General features: G+C 46.8%; 1 protein-coding gene across 1 annotated transcript in view; it reads left to right on the top strand.

The window, feature by feature from the left end:
* Positions 1–598, top strand: part of LOC127751937 (WW domain-binding protein 11-like) — a gene marked incomplete at its 3' end in the record, with an annotated part of 10,812 nt that extends 10,214 nt beyond the window's left edge. The window contains exon 2 of the mRNA XM_052276255.1: positions 92–598. Within this exon, the coding sequence (XP_052132215.1) occupies positions 92–598 (507 nt within the window). The remainder of the gene's footprint in view (positions 1–91) is intronic.
* Between the last annotated feature and the right edge of the window lie 130 nt (positions 599–728).

Raw genomic sequence — 728 nt, 5'->3', positions numbered from 1 at the left:
ACCCATGGGTGGATAAAATTAATCACCCGATTTTCTTGAGTAAGCGTTTCGTCACCCAAAAGGGTAAAATTACTCCTAAAATTTTTTACAGTGTGTCTCTCTCAATTGTGAGGAAGCAGCGGTGGGTTACGATCCACAGGCCATTGTGAGGCACTATGTTTACCGCTGCAGGGATGACCAGTTTAAGAGGCGAAGGACACCCTCTATTCCGACTCTTCGTGCTGAACCCGCTGCTCACCAATATGATGATGTCGTCGGGTTTCAGACAAGGCCACCCCCACCTCAAATGGTCCACCCTCCACCTCAAATGGTCCACCCCCCACCTCAAATGGTCCACCCTCCACCTCAAATGGGCCACCCTCCACCTCAAATGGTCCACCCTCCACCTCAAATGGTCCACCCCCCACCTCAAATGGCTCATCCTCCACCTCAAACGTTCCAGCCTCCACCCCCTGGAGTTGAGACTACAACCCTTCCTCAAACCCTGCCCTCGCTCTCAGCAATCGAGTCACTCAATATTTCTGTTGATTTCCCAAATCCTTTGCCTGGTGCCCAACTCCCACTTTCCACAGTACTTGGACAACATATGCAGGCTGGGGTAATTTTTGGGAAATAGTGACTTGTCAACTGTGACTGATTTGTTTTTGTTTTAAGTATTTTTTGTTGTTGGACATAATATATTATTTACGACTGTTAATTTGTTTAGTTAAGTTTAAAAACAACTTATG

Source organism: Frankliniella occidentalis, unplaced genomic scaffold (genome assembly GCF_000697945.3).
Source record: "Frankliniella occidentalis isolate FOCC.00 unplaced genomic scaffold, Focc_3.1 Scaffold2268, whole genome shotgun sequence".
Taxonomy (NCBI): domain Eukaryota; kingdom Metazoa; phylum Arthropoda; class Insecta; order Thysanoptera; family Thripidae; genus Frankliniella; species Frankliniella occidentalis.
The sequence above is the reverse complement of the archived record's forward strand: the minus strand, read 5'-3'. Positions and strand labels throughout refer to the sequence as shown.